Source organism: Carcharhinus amblyrhynchos, chromosome 2, assembly GCF_965287045.1.
Source record: "Carcharhinus amblyrhynchos chromosome 2, sCarAmb.v2.hapA, whole genome shotgun sequence".
In the NCBI taxonomy this organism is placed as follows: Eukaryota; Metazoa; Chordata; class Chondrichthyes; order Carcharhiniformes; family Carcharhinidae; genus Carcharhinus; species Carcharhinus amblyrhynchos.
Window position 1 is genome coordinate 101,000,261 of NC_137325.1, and position 20,003 is coordinate 101,020,263.

Genomic DNA, 20,003 nt, shown 5'->3' on the forward strand with positions numbered 1-20,003 from the left:
AATTCTGCTCCTTGAAACTAGAAGCAGGAGTAGGCCATTTGGCTCTTTGAGCCTGCTCCACCATTCATAATGCTCATGGCTGATCATCCAATTGAATATCCTTGAAGAAGGGAAAGGGTTAATGAATTTTGTACCTGGAATTTGTGCAAGATCATTGCAGCCCTTATCTGTTTGTGCAGGCTTGTGTGCTAACTAAACATAGCTAAGCAGCTGCAGATGCTAAAATGCAATAACAGCCGTTTGAAAGGAGGACTCATGTTGAGAACAGCTGTGACTACATAAGGAAGGAACTGCAGTCGTGACTAAAGCAGGAAGAACTGTGGCGGTGACTGGGATTGGGACTATACTGTATAAATATCCACACTCACTTGGGTGGCATGGTAGCACAGTGGTTAGTACTACTGCTTCACAGCTCCAGCGACCTGTGTTTGATTCTGGCTTGGATCATTGTGTGGAGTTTGCACATTCTCCATGGGTTTGCTCTGGTTTCCTTCCACAGTCCAAAGATGTGTGGGTTAGGTTGATTGGCTGTGCTGAAAATTGCCCTTAGTGTCCTGAGATGTATAGGTTAGAGGGATTAGTGGGTAAATATGTAGGGATATGGAGGTAGGGCCTGGGTGAGATTGTGGTTGGTGCAGACTCAATGGGTCGAATGGCCTCTTTCTGTACTGTAGGGATTCTATGATTGACTTGTTTTCGGGGAGATGTCTGGCAGACCACTTTTAGGAACCTGCTTCTCCCAAAACTTTTGTAACAAAGCCACTGTACTTTGACTCACTAATAGACTCAGAGGTATTATTTTACTTACAATATCCCTGATCCTTCTTCCTCCCATATCCCTTCATCCCTTTAGCCCCAAGAGTTATGTCTAACTTCTTTCTGAAATCACATGTTTTTGCCTTAACTACATTCAGTGGTAGTGAATTCCACACATTCACCACTCTCTGGATGATGAAATGTCTCCTCACCTCAGTTCTAAAAGGTTAACCCCTTAGCCCCATGCTATGACTCCTAGTTCTGGACTGCCCCATCATGAGGAACATTCTTTCTGAATCTACTCTGTCTAACCCTGGTAGAATTTTGTAAATTTCTATGAGATTATCTCTCATTCTCCCAAACCCCAGTGAATATAATCCTAACTGACTCAGTCTCTCCTCATTTGACAGACCTGCCATCCCAGGAATCAGCCTGGTAAACCTTCACTGCACCCCTCTATAGCAAGAACATCCTTCCTCAGATAAGGACACCAAAACTGTGCATGGGGTCTCACGAATATCCTATACAATTGCAGCAAAAGATCCCTATCTCTTCACTCAAATCCTCTTGCTATGTAGGCCAACATTCCATTTGCCTTCTTTACTGCCTGCTGTATTTTCAGTGACTGATGCATGAGGACTCCAAGGTCTTGTGAGTATCCACCTCTCTTGATTTACACCCATTCAAGTAATAATCTGTCTTCCTATTATTACTACCAAAGTGGATAACCTCACATTTATCCACATTGTACTGCATCTGCCATGCAGATACCCACAGACTCAGCCTATCTAAATCATACTGAAGCATCTCTGCATCCTCCCAGCAGATCACTCTCCCACGCAACTTTGTATTATTTGCAAATTTGGAGGTAATATATTCTGTTCCCTCTTCCAAATCATTAATATATAATGTGAAAAGTTGGGGTCCTAGCACAGATCCCTGCAGAGTTCCACTTGTCATTGACTGCCAATCAGGGAAAGATTCAGTTATGCCAATTCTTTGCTTTCCTATCTGCTAACCAGCTTTCTATCCATCTCAAGACATTACCTTCAATCCCATACGCTTTAACTTTTTACAGTAGTCTGTTATGTGAGACCTTCTCAAAGGCTTTCTGAAAGTCTAAATAAACCATATCCACTGGCTCTCCTTGGTCAACTCTACTAGTTACATCCTCAAAAAATTTCAATAGATTCATCAAAAATGATTTCCCTTTTATAAATCCATGCTGACTTTGTCTGATTATACCACTGCCTGTCAAATACCAAGTTATGACATCCTTGATAATAGACTCTAGCAATGTCCCCAGTATTGACATTAGGCTCACTGGTGTACAGTTCACTGTTTTCTCTCTATCTCCTTTTTGAATAGCAGATTTACATTAGCTACTCTCCAATCTGTAGGAAGTACTCCAGAGTCCAAAGAATTTTGGAAAATAACCATCAATGGATTTTCTATTGCCAGGACCACTTCCTTAAGTATTCTGGGATGAAGATTATCAGGACCTGGAGACTTATCTGTCTTCAATCTCAATTTCCCTAAAACCATTTCCCTACTAATGCTGAATTCCTTCAGTTCCTCACTAAAGCATGTTTCTCTCAGCACTTTTGGTACATTATTCATGTCTTTCTTTGTGAAGAATGAAGCAAAGTACAAATTTAATTTCTCAACCTTTTTTTATTTCCTGTTATGAATTCTCCTGTTGCTGGCCTTGTTTTTGTCAATCTTTTTCTCTTTACATATCTATCGAAACTTTGACAGTCAGTTATTTATGTTCCTCACTAGCTTACTTTCACACTCTATTTTACCCTTTTTCCATTTTTGGTCAGGCAAATATTTCACTTCTGATATATGTTGAAGGAGCAACTCTGGAATATGTTGAACACTTCTTATACTCAGTAGCCACCTCTCTGAAAAGGCCACAATTGATACGGAAATCCAAAGCTGGATCAGTTGCACTAACTCAGCCTTCTAAAAATTACAGCAATGAGTGTTTGATAACAAAGACCTCCACAATTCAACAAAATTCCAATTGTACAGAGCAGTTGTCACCACAATGCTCTTTTACTGCAATAAGACCTGGGCACATTCCTGTGACATATAAGAATGATAAAGAAATTCCATAACAATGTATCTGCCACATCCTCTGGATTCAATGGAAGAACTGTCAAATAAATGGTAGTGTCCTTCTTGAAGCCAGCTCCACAAGGTCCTGTTTATTCAACTCTCAAATAACCAATGTTCTGGGACAAAGAAGATGCTTCATAGACATTCTGTAGCTCTCCTCTCTTCTTGAAGCACAGCAGCAATGATATTAATGACTGGGAGGAGCTTGCTACTAATTGTTCAAAATAGCGGCAACTTATCTATCAAACTTCATCACACTTTAGTCACTCTTTTAATGATGGGGCAGAACATTGGCAGAGAAGGAAAGAAAAGGAAATAATTTTTGCACTGTGGATCCCACTACCTTGTGACACATCCTGCCTGTGTGCTCAAAGATCTGCAATTTGAAAATTGTTCTGTTCAGTCACATAAAGATAATGGCAAAAACTTGTAAACCTGAGTAGATGTCACTCTTGAATGAAGGGACTGTTGACTACAATGGTGGGTGGGGCTACATCTCTGTGCCATCGTTTTAAAACCATTGCAAAAATCAGGGGGAAAAAAATCTGTGCTGAACTTATTTGTCCTTTGCATAGGTTAGGCCGATCACGGGTGAATTGTGCCAGCAATATCAATGCAACCAAGCAGAAACTCAACCTCTAGTTATGTTTAAGTTGGGTTGATCACTTCAATGCCACCCAGTTTAATTGTGACAACAAAATACAATCTGTGGTCAGAGTTTAACTGAAGTTTATTTATCACAGTCCTGCTCCTGTTTAGGTGCACTGAGGGGGAAATTAGCATGCCAATCCACCTAACCAGCATGTTAGGTGGATTGGGAGGATACCGGAGCACCTTGAGGAAACCCACACAGACACAAGGAGAATGTGCAGATTCCACACAGTCAAGCTAGGAATTGAACCCAGGTTATTGGTGGTGCAGGGCAGCAGTGCTAACCACTGTGCCAATAAACTGCTGTTTATTATGAGGGAACTTTGTAAATTGGCAATTTTGTTGAATTGTGGAGGTCTTTGCTAATGTGTAGCTTCAATTAAAATAGAAACACGTGAAGCTTTTATCCCACGGTACTTGTTACGCTTTGAGGGGCGATGGATCCTGCTAGACTTGATTAGATAGATTGATTGGGGTGAAGGGACGAAAGGGGAAACACTGAATTCCGTACATAACATTTCAGGTCATCTTTGGGTCTTCAGTAAAGGTGAATGCAATTATAAATCGACATAAATGTCAGATTTACACTCAGTGAGAGTAAAATAGGTTTAATTATACCTCTTCAGTGTGTAGTGAGGACTCAGCACAATGCGTGTTGCTGTGATACTAAAGCAGAACCTTCCCACTGCAGCGCGTCCTGTTCCACACTTGCCAGTTCCTAAGCAACTGAGATTCCACAAGCACTGTTTCCAGATTTTCCTTTCACCGTCTCTCTCTGCTGTCCAAAACCCGAGAACAACCCCTTTCTTTCTCGCAATAAAAGAAAATAATCTGTCTACTTGTTTTTGAATTGGCTCTTTTCCAGCCAGGCTATCGGGATACAAAGTTTACATTGCCAGGGTTTCCACAGGAGGTAAAGAAGTGTGACCTAGTGGACGCAGCGAGTGAGTTAGCTGCAGTCTTTCAGTAACTTTCTCTTCAGGCTCGTCTTTGACTTTCTACCAGCGCAGCGAGCGATGGCTGAGGATGGGGAAGGTGCCGGAGAGAAGCTTCACCCCTCAGAGGATACGGCAGGAGACAACGAGTTAAATAAACTACATTCAGACAAACTTGACAGCGAGCTTACACCTCCACTCATCTCCATCAGCCGCACGAATGGTAAAGGTGAGCTCAGGATTATTATCAATTGTTAATAGTGACAGCGTCAACGAGAAAGTGAACTTCATAGTCAAGAAAACTTACCCAAGACTAGACTTAGGGGTGTAAGAGGAATCAGTTAACTGAACTATTAGATAAAAGCAAATAACTGTGGATGCTGGAATTTGAAACCAAAGGAGAAAATGCTGGAAAAATCTCAGCAGGTCTGGCAGCGTCTGTGAGGAGAGAAAAGAGCTGACGTTTGGAGTCCAGACCACCCTTTGTCCAAGCGCTGACAAAGGGTCATCTGGACTCTAAACAGCTCTTGTCTCTCGTTAAAGTTGCCGTCACACCTGCTGAGATTTTCCAACTGAACTATTAAGCTGTGGGACTAAACAAAAAAATGCTAGAAAATCTCAGCAGGTCTTATGTTCTCACAACCTCTGCAGAGAGAGAATAGAGCCAACGTTTGGAGTCTGGACAACCCTTCCTCAGATCCCAGGATCCGCAGCATTTTGCCTTTTAGGTTGTGCGTTTGGGAGCCAAGGTCAAAATCGTTTCTCGTGGTGAAATATTCTTAAGATCCATGTGCACAGGATAACAAAATTGTTCAGGACATTTTGGGACCAGAATTTCAGAATCAGCATGGGCAGGATCCACCCAAAGAGTCTGTTGGGATCCCAGCAACATTGCTAACAAAAATGATGTACCAACTGATAATTTTAAGTTGTTACCAAATTCTCCAACAGGTAGATTCATGAGCATATCTTGAGGTTCATCTAGAAAACAAATCTTCAGTGGGGACTTCACATTCAACAGATAAAGCAAACAGGGTTCTTCTATTTCTGAGGAGGAATTTTTAATATTGCAACAAACTTACCAGAGTTATGGCTTCCCAAACATTTGGTTAAGCCTGAAGTATGCAGGTTTTATATAGATTCCTTCTGTGGTGAGAGTTATAGGATTGAAGAGATTGAAAGACGTGTAATTCATTGAAACATCAGACTTTGGAGCAGGAGTAGGCCATTTGGCTCTTCCAACCTGCTCTGCCATTCAGTAAGATCATGGCTGACTTCATTGCGGTCTCAATTCCAGTTTTCTGTTTGCTCCTCAAAACTCTTGACTCCCTTGTCTATCAAAAATCTGTCTAACTTAGCCTTGAATTAAATTTAATGACTCAACCTTCACTGCTATCTGGGGAAGAGAATTCCACAGACTCATGTCCTTCCGAGAGGAAAATCCTCTCCTCATCTTCATCTTAAAAAGGTGAGTTGGTGTTGGTCTTAAACTATGTGCCCTGGTTCTAGTCTCCCCCACAAGTATCCTCCCAGTACCTATCTTATCAAGTCTCCTCAGAATCTTTTATGTTTCATTGAGATTATCTCTCATTCTTCCAGACTCCAGTCTGTATAGGCCCAAATAAAATCAAATTACTGCAGATGCTGGAATCTGAAACCAAAAGATTTGATTTGATTTATTATTGTCACACATATTAACATACAATGAAAAGTATTGTTTCTTGCACGCGATACAGATAAAGCATACCATTCATAAAGAAGGAAACAGAGTGCAGAATGTAGCATTACGGTCATAGCTAGGATGTAGAGAAAGATCAACTTAATTCAAAGTTGTTGAAAGAGAAAATGCTGGAAAATCTCAGGTCTGGCAGAATCATCTGGACTCAAAATGTCAGCTCTTTTCTCTCCTTACGGATACTGCCAGACCTGCTGAGATTTTCCAGTATTTTTTATTTTTGCTGTACAGGCTCAAATCGTTCAGCCTTTCTTCATCCCAGGAATGAGTTGAGAATATGTTCTCTGTACTTCTAATGAAATTATATATTTTTTTCAAATAAGGAGACCAAAAACTGTATGAAGCATTCCCACTGTGGTCTCACTAAGGCCCTTATATGGCTGCAGTAAAACTTCCCTACATGTATATTCTATTCCAATTATAATAAATGCTAACATTCAATTGCTTTCCTAGTAACTTGCTGGACCTGCATATTGACATAATGTACCAGGATACCCAGATCCCTCTGTATCATTGACCTCTGTAATCTCTCTATTTAAATAGTATACTGTTTTCTATTCTTCCTGCTAATGTGATCAAGTACACACTTTCACACTTTCTCCCATTTTCCCAAACTGCATGAATCAGTCTGGAAAATATACCAAAGTCATATGCTTGATCAAAGATTTGGAATGAGCAACAGAAGGAAAAACAGACTCATCATATTCCATAAAATGTGGAATGGACTGGTGGGAATTTTTTCATTTCATGGAATGTGTACGTTGCTGGCAAGAACAGCACTTGTTGCCCATCCTTAATTGCACCTTGAATTGATTAGCTTATGTAGTAATTTCAGAGAGCAGTTAAGGACATTGTCAGACCAGATAAGGATGGCAAATGTCCTTCCCTAAAGGACATTAGTGAATAAGATGGATTTTTACAACAATCCACGATAGTTGTTGAGGTCACCATTACTAAAACTAGCTTCATATTCTCAACTAATTAACTGATTTCAAATTCCACCAACTGCTGTAGTGGGACTTGGACCACATTCCCAGAGCATTAGACTAGTCCAGTGACATTACCACTATATCACCATCACTATCTCCCCATAAATGACGGAAAATAATTGACAGAAACAAATATCTTGGATCTTCCAACAATGACGAAACATGAAATCGCCATTCACACAAATTATAAAGAACATTTGTTGTTTAGATAGTGTATCAATAACCTTTTCTTCTAAAGACAACCCACATTGGATAAAGCTACCAAGGGAAGTAGTCACAGTCCCAACAATTTAAAACTTCAAGACCCACCTTTAGATTATTTCTAGTTAAATGTTTTCATTATCAGGACTATAATTTCAGAAGGCCAGCTTAGCTAGCACCACCCACGTAAATGTTGTGGAATACAGGTGATGTCAATACAACTAAAGAAGAAGGGGCACGGCCATTTCATACTCTGAGATGGTTAATTGGCTGGAGAAAGGTCTTCTCCTTGGGAGGAAGTCCTGTCTCAAATAGCTGTTAGGTTGACACCTTCATAACCCAACAACAGCAGTGGCACCAGTGACCAGGACTGTCATCACAAGGAGTCCCCATAGTTTAGGCCCAGGACCAGGCAAGTGTGGGCAATGCCAGAGTGAGGAGGGAACGTGTGGAGAGGGAGATGGGGGAAAAGGAACAGGGAAAGATCTTAGGGGCAGCTTGCCTAATGTCAAAAGGGGGGCATTGAGGGAGACATCCCCTGCCCTACCCTTCATGGTGAGATTCAAGCCTGGTACATGTGATTTTTGAGTACTGCATGGTAAATTTGAGATGTACCATGATTGCAAATGGGTTCCTCTCCTTCAATATCCAGCTGGTGTGTGATCATACGCAACACACTGTAGAGGACATTGCCTTCTACTCCGAAAATAGTCATGATGTCTTACTCCTGTGTCAGTTCACTGTAGTATCACTATTTAAATTACCATAAGAATCTATAAGGTGGTTATTAAGTCAATCGCGCTCTGCATTGACCGCCTGCCTTATGATTCCAATGCACAATCTACATACACTTTGACAACATACACAGGACAAGAACAGGCTGCTACACAAATGTCATTTAGCAGAGCATTGGGGTGTTAAACAATACTTGAGCTGCTTGGACTACTCTGGAGGATTCATGCAGTACATGTGTTAAGATTGGCCTTGATCTGCTTTATCCTGCATATCCTTTTCATTATGAGAGCACATCCTTTTATATATACAGTTTAGGAGTAGTAGTAGTAGTAGAAAGATGGGAAGAGACAAGCAAGCAGCCCCTTTCTGGCCAGACTGTCTGTGATCCACTCATCTGATTGTGATTCCAGTCAACTCCAATTCCCCATTCAGTAACTGACTCACACCATATGTTCTACCTTATACCAAACCCTCTGGCCACAGTGCTGAAATAAAAGCCACCATAATGCAAACATTCCAATGTTATCAATCAATCTATCCAATATTCCATGCAAAGGTCAATTAATCACCTTATGCATTCTCCTAAATACTGTCTCCTGTATTTCTTTGCCAATTTTAATACTCCTATGCAATACTCCTTCTACTCGATTGTCCAATTGAGGTTGATGATCTTTTGGTGGAAGAGTTTGCAATTGGCTGTGGGTTGACCCCATGCAGCTGTTCCCTAGATGGCTTGGTTTTGGATTACAGCATCTCTGCATGGGCAGCAACAGTTTGGACTGGCTGGGTTTCAGGCAACAGCAAGGGCACAGGTGGAAAGGGGAATATAATCATCTTCAAGCTTAAGGCTGAACAGAAGCTAGGCATGGGAGGTTTTGATAGAGATTGTTGCTCGGTGAGGGAAGTAAGAGTGATGAATTGAGCAGTGTGAGTGTGGTTCCAGTATCACAACTGATGGGATTATTGAAGTTGAAATATAATCACCGACCTTGATAACACGTGAGGTTGTTTAAACTTGATTAAATTGCATCCAGGTACTTGGAGCTGCACTGCTGGCACTGAGCATGATTGCTATTTGTTCCTTTCCTGCTGCTTTTATAGTATCTCTCTGGGGATCCTCCTGGATAGGGAACCTCTTTCCTGATTACCTCCTTAAGGCCTCTAGTGCTACTTTGTAGAACTTTGCAGCCCACCTTCTCCCCTCTTCTTAACTCTAGTGGTAGGTCACCAGAAACTTCAGCACTTTTTCTAATCAAAATACATTTTTGCTTTAAGAGGTGTATGTTAGCTAGACCTTTTTCTAGCCCCTCACAATTTTTCACCCCCTGCCTAGATATGCAGCCACTCAACAATATGCTTACTTTTGACTGCGTGCTACATTGATGTGAACGAGCAGGGAGCAGGTAGCAGGAGCAGCAGATTTTGAGTTGCATTTGAAGTAACAGGCTTGGGTTAATCATGCATCATGATCTCTCATTTCTGGGCCTAAGCAAAAGTCATGGCCTCATTTCCTTATGCTCTGGAGTAGATGGAAGAAACATTCAACAGGAAGTTCTCAGTTAAATAACATTGTGGGTGGGGTGGTGGAGTAGGTGGAGTGAGTGAAGAGAAGTTAGATGAGATCACAAACAACAAGCAAGTTTCAGGGATTCACAAGCATTTAGCAGAGAGTTTATACTACAACTGCTAATGTAAATTTTGGCAAATCATACAGATCTATTAATTAAATTTCATATACATCGCTGCTGTATCTGGGAGGCACTCCAGAAGATGCACTAGGGGATGCTCCACAAGTTTCCATCCAAGGAATGAACACGAATTGCCTGGAAAGTTCAAAAATTTGATGGACCTTGCACTAGAAACAATGTGATACCCTGATTTAAATTGGAGATTTCAGATGGTTCCAATCATCTTGCCAGAATAGTAACACAGGAATAGTTAGAAGGATTAAAACTACTTTAAATCTTGGGTAGCGATAGTACTGACTTCCCCAAACTCTCTCAAGTCCCAGACTACCCTCCCAACCCCCAACTAACCCCAGTTGAAGGGATGTGATATTTGATCTGTTCACATTGGGGTGTATGACCTACACATCTGGCAACACCAGTAGTAAAATTCATATATACTACATTACTCATTTGTGTAGTAGACAGAATGTTTTCTTGGCCCAGTGTCAGCATTTTGTTAATGGAGAATACCATTTTGAGACACGTTAACCTTCTAGGGCACTTTAAGGCACTCAGGGCACTTTCAGGACCTAAGGTGGTGGTCTTTGGCCCATTCACGTTTATGCCTCATATATAGCAAGCAATGATGTGGGTGGTGTTACAACCAGTGTGAGCTGGCTCCCCTTTTATTTAGCTTCCTCAGTTAACCACAGCAAAGGTTCTTAAAAAATTATTTTCCCCAAAGATACCTTTCCAGATCCAAATGTATTTACTTCTTACTGGGCAGCCAGATTTTCTTACGAACAAAGAAAATTACAACACAATTACAACTTCAGCCCCCCAAGCCTGCACCAACCATGCTGCTCGACTTAACTTTATCCTTTCTGGGGACCATCTATTCATGTATTTATCAAGAAGCCCCTTAAAAGTCACTATCATATCTACTTCCACTATCTCCCCCAGCAACGGATTCCAGGTGCCCACCACCCTCTGTGTAAAAAATCTGCCTCGTACATCTGCTTTAAACCTTGCCCCTCACACCTTAAACCTATGCCTCCTAGTAATTGACTCTTCCACCCTGGGAAAAAGCTTCTGTATATCCATTCTGTCCATGCCCCTCAAAATCTTCAAGACTTCCATCAGGTTGCCCTTCAACCTCTGTCATTCCAGTGAGAACAAACCAAGTTTCTCCAATCTCTCCTCATAGCAGATGCCCTCCATACCAGGTAACATCCTGGTAAGTCTTTTCTGTACCCTCTCCAAAGCCTTCACATCCTTCTGGTAGGGTGGTGACCAGAATTAAACAAAATATTCCAAGTGTGGCCTAACTAAGGTTCTATAAAGCTGCAACATGACTTGCTAATTTTTAAACTCAATGCCCCGGCAGATGAAGCCAAGCTTGCCATATGCCTTCTTGACTATCTTCTCCATCTGCATTGCTACTTTCAGTGACCTGCATGCCTATACACCCAGATCCCTTTGCCTATCAATACTCTTAAGGATTCTGCCATTTACTGTATGTTTCCTATTTATATTTGATCTTCCAAAATGCATTATCTCACATTTGGCTGGATTAAATTCCATCTGCCACCTCTCCGCCCAAGTCTCCAAATAATCTATATCCTGCTATATCCTCTGATTATCCTCATCGCTATCTGCAAATCCACCAACCTTTGTGCCATCTGCAAACTTACTAATCAATTCAGTTACATTTTCCTCCAAAAAATTTTTATATACATTACAAACAGCAAAGGTCAGCACTGATCCCTGAGGAAAGCCACTTGTCTCAGCCCTCAATTTAGAAATGCACCCTTCCGCTGCTGCCCTCTGTCTTCTTTGACAGAGCCAGTTTTGTATCCACCTTGCCAGCTCACCTCTGATCCCATGTGACTTCATCTTCTGCACCAGTCTGCCATGAGGGACTTTGTCAAAAGCTTTACTGAAGTCCATGTAGACAACATTCATTGCCCTACCCTCATCAATCATCTTCATCATTTCCTCAAAAAACCCAATCAAGTTAGTGAGACACAACCTCTCCTTCACTAAACCATGTTGCCTCTCACTAATACGTTCACTTATTTCCAAGTGGGAACAAATTCTGTCTGGAAGAATACTCTCCAATAATTTCCCTACCACAGATGTAAGGCTCACAGGCCTGTAATTACCTGGATTATTTTTGCTACCCTTCTTTAACAAAATAGCAATATTGGCTATTCTGCAATTCTCTGGGATTTTCCCTGTAGTCAGTGAAGATACAAAGACTTCTCTCAAGGCCCATCAATTTCCTTCCTTGCCTCTCTCAGTATTCTGGAGTGTATCCCATCAGGCCCTGGGGACTTGTCTACCTTAATGTTTCTTGAGGACCCCAATACCTCCTCCTTTTTGATCTCAACATGACTCAAACTATCTACACATCCTTTCCCAGACTCATCATCCACCAAGTCCTTCTCTTTGGTGAATACTGACGCAAAGTACTCATTTAATACCTCGCCTATTTCCTCAGCTCCACGCATAGATTCCCCCCCTTGCCCTTGAGTGGGCCAACCTTCTCCCTGGCTACATTCTTTCTCTTTATATATGTATAAAAAGCCTTGGGATTTTCCTTAATCGAATGCTTTTTTTGTGACCCATTTTTGTCCTTCTTACTCCTTGCTTAAGTTTATTTCTACTCTCCTTGTATTCCACACTTGCTTCATGTGTTCCCAGCTTCCAGGCTTTGACAAATGCCTCCCTTTTCTCTTTAACTAGGCTCACAATATCTCCATTATCCAAGGTTCCCAAAACTTGTTATACTTATCCTTCATCATTACAGGAATGTGCCGGTCCTGAATCCCCATCAACTTACACTTGAAAGCCTGCCACATGCTAGATGTTGATTTGCCCTCGAACATCTGCCCCCAATCTATATTCTTCAGTTCCTGCCTAATATTGTTGTAATAAGCCTTCTCCCAGTTTAGCACCTTAACTTGGGGACTACACTTATCTTTATCCGTCACTACCTTAAAGCTTACTGACTTGTGGTCACTGTTCCCAAACTGCTCCCCTACTGAAACATTGACCACCTGGCTGGGCTCATTCCCCAATACCAGATCCAGTATGGCCCCTTCCCTTGCTGGACTATTACGAACTGTTTCAAGAAGCCCTCCTGGATGTTCCTTACAAACTCTGCCCCATCCACATTCCTAGCACCAAGTGAGTCCCAGTCAATATAGGAGAAGTTAAAATCTCCCACCATAACAACCCTGTAACTTTTACACCTTGCCAAAATCTGCCTACATATCTGTTCCTCTATCTCCCACTGGCAGTTGGGTGGCCTATAGTAAAACCCCCAACATTGTGATGACACCCTTCCCATTCCTGAGCTCTACTCATATTGCCTCACTGTATGAGCCCACTAAGGTCTCCTCCCACAGTACAACTGTGATATTCTCCTCAACCAGTAGTGCAACTCCCCCACCCCTTTTACATCCTCATCTATCCTGCCTGAAACACCTGTATCCTGGGACATTAAGCTGCCAATCCTGTCCTTCCCTTAACCAAGTCTCTGTAATAGCAACAACATCACAGTTCCTAGTACTAATCCAAGCTCTAAGTTCATCTGCCTTATCTGTTACACTTCCCGCATTGAAACAAATGCACTTCAATCCACCAAACCCTCTTTGATTAGCAACCTCACCCTGCCTGCTGTTTTTCTGAGTCCTACTGGTCCTACTCTTTGATTCCCCTTTAGCTAATTCACTTTTCCTTTGGTTTCCCCCCCTCCACCCCTCGCCAAACTAGATTAAATCCTCCCGTGTGACAGTAGCAAACCACCTGGCTAGGATGTTTATGCCCTTCCAGTTTAGATACAACCTGTCCTTCTTGTACATGTCCTACCTGCCCCAGAAGAGACCCCAGTAGTCCAGATATCTGAAACCCTCCCTCCTATACCAGCTGTTAAGCCATGTGATGAGCTGCACTATCTTCCTATTCCTAGCCTCACCAGCACAGGGAGTAATCCTGAGATTTCAACCCTCGAGGTCCTGCTTTTTAACTTTCTACCTAACTCCCTGAACTGCTGCTGCAGGGTCTCATTATTCTTCCTACCTATGTCATTACTATCAATATGTACCATGACCTCTGGGTGTTCGCCATCTCCCTTCAGAATACTTCCTGTCCATTCAGAGACATCCTGGACTCTGGCACCAAGGAGGCAACATACCATCCTGGAGTCTCTTTCACGGCCACAGAAGCGCCTATCTGCACCCTTAACTTTGGAGTCCCTTATAACTATTGCTCTGGTCCTCTTTATCCCTCCCTGCTTAACAGCAGAACCCAGCCATGGTGCCACTGCACTGCTTTTGTTGCGGCTGCTTTTATCCCCTGATAAATCAAAGAAAGAATAGCTTGTTATTACTCAAATCTGAGAAAAATAGTAAAAGATACGATGACACACCTCTGATGTCAGAAAAAAGTTAAAGTGAAAATAGAAATGAATAAGCCCTTTGCTTGTCTGTGTGTTGTAGATTGTGGAACTTTACGGCCATTGGTGTTAGGTTGTTTCTGGTTAAATTATGGATTTGACTTTGTTCAGATCTGCACTCTTTTGAAGCCGCTCTGGCTTGATTCATGTCTGCACTTTGTTGAAGACACTTGTTTTGTCTCCAGAGTGAGAGAGATTTTGCTTGCTCTTTTTACAGCAGAGTTCTTGTTTCTTTTCATCATTCAGTATATGGATGGCCCCACTAGAGAGGGGACAAAACTTGACCTCCTCTTGGGAAGTAAGGAAGGGCAGGTGACAGAAATGTTAGTGAGGGATCATTTTGGGACCAGTGACCATAATTCTATTAGCTTTAAGATAGCCATGGAGAATGATAGGTCTGTCTCAAAAGCTGAAATTCTAAATTGGGACAAGGCCAATTTTGATGGTATCAGGCAAAAACTTTTAAAAGTTAATTGGAGGAGTCTGTGGGAAGGCAAATGGACGTCTGGTGGGTGGCATGCTTTCAAAAGTGTGTTAACCATGGTTGAGAGTAAACACATTCCTCTTAGAGTGAAGGGCAAGGCTGGCAGAAGTCTGGAACCCTGGATGACTTGGGATATTGAGGCCCTGGTCAAGAAGAAGAATGTGCATGATGTGCATAGACTGCTGGGAATCTCTTGAAGATTATAGGGAGTGTAGGAGTAGAGTTAAGAGAGAAATCAGGAGGGCAAAAGGGGACATGAAATTGTTTTGGCAGATAAGGCAAAGGAGAGTCCAAAGAGCTTCTACAAATACATAAAGGGCAAAAGAGTAAAAAGGGAGAGAGTAGGGCTTCTTAAGGATCAACAAGGTCATCTATGTGTGGATCCACAAGAGATGGGTGAGATCCTAAATGAATATATCTCATCAGTATTTACTGTTGAGAAAAGCTTGGATGTGCGGGAACTTGGGGAAATAATAGTGATGTCTTGAGGAGTGTACGTATTACAGAGAAGGTGATGCTGGAAGTCTAAAGCGCATTAAGGTAGATAAATCTGCGGGACTTGATGAGGTATATCCCAGGGTGTTGTGGGAGGCCAGGGAGGAAATTGCAGGTCCCCTAGCTGAGATATTTGAATTATTGATAGTCACAGGTGAGGTGCCTGAAGATTGGAGAGTGCAAATGTTGTGCCTTTGTTTAAAAAGAGTTGCAGGGAAAAGCCTGGGAACTACAGGCCAGTGAGCCTCACATCTGTGGTGGGTAAATTGTTGGAAGGTATTTTGAGAGGTAGGATCTACAGACATTTAGAAATGCAAGGACTGATTAGGGACAGTCAGCATGGTTTTGTGAGTGGAAAATCATATCTCACAAATTTAATTGAGTTTTTTGAAGGGGTAACCAAGAAGGTAGATGAGGGCCGTGTAGTTGATGTTGTCTACATGGACTTTATCAAGGCCTTTGACAAGGTACTGCATGGTAGATTGTTGCATAAAGTTAAATCTCACGGGATCCAGGGTGAGGTATCTAAATGAATACAAAATTGGCTTCTTGACAGAAGCCAGAGGGTGATTGTAGAGAGTTTTTTTTTCAAACTGGAGGCCTGTGACCAGCGGTGTGCTTCAGGAATTAGTGCTGAGCCCACTGTTACTTGTCATTTATATTAATGATTGGGATGAAAATACAGGGGACATGGTTAGTAAGTTTGTAGATGACACCAAGATTAGTGGCTTAGTGGACATTGAAGAAAGTTATCTCCAATTGCAACGGAATCTTGATCTATTGGGCCAGTGGGCTGATAAATGGCAGATGGAGTTTAATTTAGACAAATGCAGGTGATGCATTTTGGTAGATTGAACCAGGGCAGGACTTACTCATTTAATGCTAGGGCGTTGTGGAGAGTTACAGAACAAAGAGATCTAGGGATACAGGTTCATAGCTCCTTGAAAGTGGAGTCAGGCGGACAGAGTAATGAAGAATGCATTCAGCATGCTTGGTTTCATCGGTCAGAACATTGAATACAGGAGTTGGGACTTCTTGTTGAAGTTGTACAAGACATTGGCAAGGCCACACTTGGAATACTGTGTGCAATTTTGGTCACCTTATTATAGAAAGGATATTATTAAACTAGAAAGAGTGCAGAAAAGAATTTACTAGGATGCTACCAGGACTTGATGGATTGAGTTATAAGGAAAGGATGGATAGTCTGTGACTTTTTTTCTCTGGAGCATAGGAGGCTGAAAGGTGATATTATAGAGATCTATAAAATAATGAGGGGCATAGAAAAGTTAGATAGTCAATTCTTTTTCCAAAGGTAGGGAAGTCTATAACTAGAGGGCATAGGTTTAAGGTGAGAGGGGAGAGAGACAAAAGTGTCCAGAGGGGCAGTTTTTTCACACAGAGGGTGGTGAGTGTCTGGAACAAGCTTCCAGAGGTAATAGTAGAAGTGGGTACAATTTTATTTTTTAAAAAGCATTTAGATAGTTACATGGGTATGATGGGTATAGAGAGATATGAGTCAAATGTGGGCAATTGGATTAGCTTAGGGGTTTTAAAAAAAAAATGGCAGCATAGACCAGCTGGGCCAAAGGTCTGTTTCCATGCTGTAAACCTCTATGATGCTATGACTTTTCTCCCTGCTTGCCTGCTGTTCTCGGTTTGTCAGAACCAGTTTAAAATTCATTTCTATATTTTCTTGGAAGAGAATTCAATTAGTATGTCTTGCATCCATTGTTGTCCTAATGGATGCAAGTCATAATAAAATCACTCATCTTTGAAATGTTTTGAAATATTTTTGAGATATAAATCAACAGGAAATGGGGTTATTTATTACGCCACAGGATTTTGAATGTCTGATGAGTATCCAGCATTTTGCATCTTTGATGTTTTCCTATGAAAAATGTCATTGCTTAAAATGGACCTTGACCATCTCCTCCAGCCTCTTCCCCCCACCCCCTCCCCTTACTTATGACCCTGCATCACCATGTGTGAAGTTTTGTGCAACATCTCACAGCAAATCTGCAGTGTAATTTATATAGACTTTCCAGAGAAGTGGTCAACTTTACAGTATCAAACATCAGGTGACTGGCCAGTGACTTGTATTTTTTTTATAAACATATTTCCTTTAAAAGTTCAAAATGTCTGTGATAACTGGCAAAGCTGTAGGTAGCTCTCTGCAGTTTTTCTGTTATCCTAACACCCTCCTCACACAAAGAAATGACATTAGATTCATTCTCATCTCATTATGGGGAAAAAGACATGCACAAAAAACACATTAATTCCCACCCATTCTTTTAGAATTGGTCTGGATTATCTGCTCAATTCTAACTGGCTCTCTTTAAGCTCAGGATAACCTGCTTGTACCTTATTTTTTTCAGCTGGTTGGTTGTAATGATCTGAAAGATTAGGCTGGCATCAGAGTTCTGAAGTTGCTTTATCTCTGGTATTAGTCACCTTTAGTCAGTAACCCTGTGCCTGTGCCTTGCTGTAACATCACATTAAGCATTGTCTAGAGGGTTTGGGTGTCTTACTTGGCTGTTGGCTGGAGCTAACAATCAAACTATTCTGGATTACCTGTGGGAGCATTGTGTACTTCTCTCCAGCCCCATCTTCATGCTGAGTTCCACAAAGGTTTTCAGTATGCAAATCCATTAGACTGTTGGGCTGAGGTATTATCAGACTCAACATTTCCCTGTCTACCTCTGTAACTCGTGGACTTATTGACTCAAAGTAGCCACTTATACAAATCTCATTGCCAGGAGGTTAGTGGATGGTACTTTGATTTTCATTTCCTGTAGGAATTCTGGTTTTAATCCTGGCACTTTACTTGCAGTGAATTTTCCATCAACAGAGTTCTGGTTGATGCTTAAAACTTGATCTGATTTGTCTTGCTTATCTAAGGTTAACCTTGCGTGAGTTTCACTGCTATTCCCCTTGTGCTCTCTACAAGCATTATCTGCTTTGTTCTCGGTTATCTTTCCATTTCCCTTTGTCTTGGAAATGCGATTTTTCCTAAACTATCCTATGTCTTCTGGGACACTACTAACCTCATGTGGTTCTTCAGCTCCAGCTGTACATCCATATTGCTCTTCAACTAGGTGGGGCACCCTCACTATTTCTTGGTCTGTTCGGGAACTTTTCACTTTTTACAGAAACAATTTACTTTCCTCACTCATTCTATTGTTTAGCCTGTGAGAACAAATTTCAGAACCTAGCCCACCAATTTTCATATTGTTCACAAACTTACCGATCAACTCTCCTACATTTAACTCTAAGTTATTTATATAAACCTCAAACAGCATAGGCCCAACACTGTTGCCAGTGGGATCCCACTGGACGCAGTTTTCCAGTCCAAAAAACACCCTTGTCTATCACCTCCGCTCCCTGCCACTCAACCCATTTTGAATCCAGTTCTGGTGTTTTGAAGGGATCAATGTTGGGACCATTGTTGTTCACCTCTTTACACTTGGAAGTATTAGAAATTTGCTGATGTTACCAAATTATGGGTGTATGTATATTTAGTAATGTGGGGGATAACACAAAATAGAGGAAAACATAAGCATGTTTAGAGTGTCAAATTAAATTCAACACAGCAAAGTTTGAAGTGGTTCATTTTGCTAAGAAGATCACTAACATCTTGGAAAGTAAGAAATTCAGTAGAACTGATTATGGGACAGAAAAGAAGGGACGCTTAAGAACTGTTGATCCAGTCATTTCACCCCAATTAAAATAAGGAGACAACTTCAGTAATTCTTTTTCTTACGGTTGAATTTTATAAAAAGTAACTCAAAATCTAAACATTAACTCATTATTCCCCCAAACATTAACTAAACATTCTTCACTTCGTGAACATTTAAAATGATCCATAGCAGGCTTGTAGGCAGTCAGATCTTATGTGATTTTATTCTCTGGAGTATGGTTACTCATTTAACTGTGAACCTAGGGCTGGATGTTCCTCTTCAGCAGTTTGGGCACGGGCCCCAAAACCCAGATGTTAACTTTCAAAGGAGAATTAGCTATATAATTCTTTCATGGGATCTGGGTGTCACTGGAACGCCAGCATTTTTTGCCCACCCCCAATTGCCCTTGAACTGAGTGGATTTCAGAGACCATTTGAGAGTCAACCACCTTACTATGGGTCTGGAGTCATATATAAGCCAGACCTGGTAAGGATGGTAGATTTCCTTCCCCAAAGGGCATTTATGAACCAGGTAAGTTTTTAAACAATAGGCGGTAGTTGTCATACTCATTGCTAGATTACTTTATATTCCAAATTTATTAACTGCATTTAATTTGCTGTGTGGGGTTTTGAATCCATGTCCCCAGAGCATTTGCCTGAGTCTCTGAGATCACATCTCTCATTGTTTATAATTCATTTGTAAAGGAGAAATTTTTGATGATATGGGGAAGAGTGGAAGAGGGGGATTAATTGAATGCTAATGTTAAAGAGGGAACATAGACAGAATGGGATGAATGGATAAACCAGATCTGCTAAAGTTATATGCTTTCAAGACGTGATAAACTAAGGGCCAACATTTCTGTTCCATAAATGCTGAAATTTACATCAGAATGGTATTTGACCCTTATGAAATCATAGTATCAGTATTTCATTTAAAAAATCATAGCAAGTTTGATAAATTTATTGAAGTTTTTTGAAGATATAACTAAAACATAAAGGGAAACCAATTGGTACAGTATACCTAGATTTCCAAAAAGCATTTGATAAAGAAGCAGACAACAAGTTAGATAAGGGCATATGGTGTTTGGGGTAA

General features: G+C 41.2%; 1 protein-coding gene across 1 annotated transcript in view; it reads left to right on the forward strand.

Moving 5' to 3' along the window:
• Window positions 1–4,547: 4,547 nt before the first annotated feature.
• The window catches only part of dnah5l (dynein, axonemal, heavy chain 5 like), a 326,877-nt gene continuing 311,421 nt past the window's right edge, over window positions 4,548–20,003 (forward strand). Inside the window, exon 1 of the mRNA XM_080217022.1 lies at window positions 4,548–4,695. Coding sequence (XP_080073148.1) covers window positions 4,548–4,695 — 148 coding nt within the window. The remainder of the gene's footprint in view (window positions 4,696–20,003) is intronic.